This window comes from Halyomorpha halys, unplaced genomic scaffold (genome assembly GCF_000696795.3).
Source record: "Halyomorpha halys isolate HHAL.00 unplaced genomic scaffold, Hhal_1.1 Scaffold1088.1, whole genome shotgun sequence".
NCBI classification, from domain to species: domain Eukaryota; kingdom Metazoa; phylum Arthropoda; class Insecta; order Hemiptera; family Pentatomidae; genus Halyomorpha; species Halyomorpha halys.
In genome coordinates, this window is record NW_027107060.1 from 221,662 (window position 1) to 223,461 (window position 1,800).

The 1,800-nt window shown below is 29.7% G+C and overlaps 1 protein-coding gene across 1 annotated transcript in view; it reads left to right on the top strand.

The window, feature by feature from the left end:
- The window catches only part of bent (projectin protein bent), a gene marked incomplete in the record, with an annotated part of 246,334 nt that overhangs the window by 206,131 nt on the left and 38,403 nt on the right, over positions 1-1,800 (top strand). The window contains 3 exon segments of the mRNA XM_067045412.1: positions 18-147; positions 465-622; positions 701-938. Coding sequence (XP_066901513.1) covers positions 18-147; positions 465-622; positions 701-938 — 526 coding nt within the window.

Consider the following 1,800-nt stretch of genomic DNA (forward strand, 5'->3'; position numbering starts at 1 on the left):
ATTTTTTTTTTTTTTAGACAACTGAATACGTTGATTCACATGTACATGAAGGCAAGCAATATGAGTACAGGGTATGTGCAGTGAATGCAGCTGGACCTGGAAAATTTAGTGATATCTCAGATATTTATGAGGCTAAATTAATGAAAGGTATATTTATTTATTTTCTATTGTACTAAGTGATAAGATGTTGATAAGTTAAATGCTATAATTTTGTAAATTAAAATGTTCAATTTCTTATCTTCATAAAATTTATCACTAATTATGTTATTTTTCATAACATAATTGGTACTTATCCAAGTTTAATGGTTAAAATCTTATTTATATTGAAGCAATCAAGGGATCATTATAACATATGCATAAATAGAAAGCATTCCAATAGCCTTTTGATCCCTCGTGGAAATATAATTTTTTTAACCTAATTAAGTTATTAGAATTAAATAATTTATGTAAATTTAATTTTCCAGAAAAACCTAAATTCTACTTGACAGATTTGATTGGTAAGAAAATTAAAGTTAGAGCTGGAGAACCAATAAATATTGTCATTCCCATGTCTGGTGCACCAACACCTACAGTTGATTGGGTGATTAATGAGAATAAGATGCCACAGACAAACAGGATAATTGTGAGTTAAAAGATCTAGTTTTTATCATATAATTTGAGTAATAAGTTTAATGTTTTAATTATGTCAATCCTCTTGTAGCCAACAACTACAAATACAGAAGCTAGGCTCCATATTAGTGATTCAACACGTAGTGACTCCGGAAAATACATTGTTACTGCCAAAAATGAATATGGCTCAGATTCGGCTGAGATTGATGTAATAGTTGTCAGTAAACCTGGGCCACCAGGTGGTCCTCTTATGTACCCTGATGTATCTCATGACAGTGTCTCATTATGTTGGCATCAACCAGAAGATAATGGTGGTAGTCCCATTACAGGTAATTTCAAGTTGAATATTAATGCATTTTTTAGTTTTTTAGATAGATAAGTGTATTTTTGAAATTTAATGTTCTATATTCTAAAAAATTAGTGGTAATTTGTATATATTAAAATAATTTGTTAAAATAATAATAATGCTAGTTTCTAACATACTAGTTACTGTTATAATTTAAACTCTCTGAAAATCAAAGGTAACTTATATAACTATTCATTTTTATTTTTCCTGCATTGTTAGGTTTCATATTTCATTGATTTATTGATGTCAATTCGCATAAAATAATTAGGAGAAAAAGTGATAAAAGGATTCTTGAAGACTGATTATGCCAACTTTGATGCTTTTGTTGTTGGCTAGATATCTAATATTCTTAAAGTTTTAGAAATAGATTAAAATAATTATCAAAAAAGTAAAAATGAAAACAAGCACAATGGATTATGACATGTGTTGAACAATACTTATTAACAAAGATGAGATTGCATTTACAATCAATTTAGGCTATATGAACACATAGGACAAACACATTATTATTTGACTATATGGCCCTCTGAGAACCAAGGCCTCCTCAACAAAAGACTTCCACTACTTTCTGTCCCTATCCTATCTCCTCCATTTTTGAATGCCAAACCAGTTCAGGTACTTCTTGATATTCACCAGTCAGTGTAGGCATGTTCTTCTTCTTAGGTACCTTCCCTCAAGCAGTCCATATATGCATCTTTGTAGGTATCTTTCTGGGGAATCCTTTCAACTCTTTTTTTTAAATTTTTTTTTGTATCTGTTTAATATGATCGAGCCATCAGGGCTTATTTGATGAAGGTCAAAAAGTCAGGCTCACCATGCAATATTCCTTTTTTATTTAAAATATA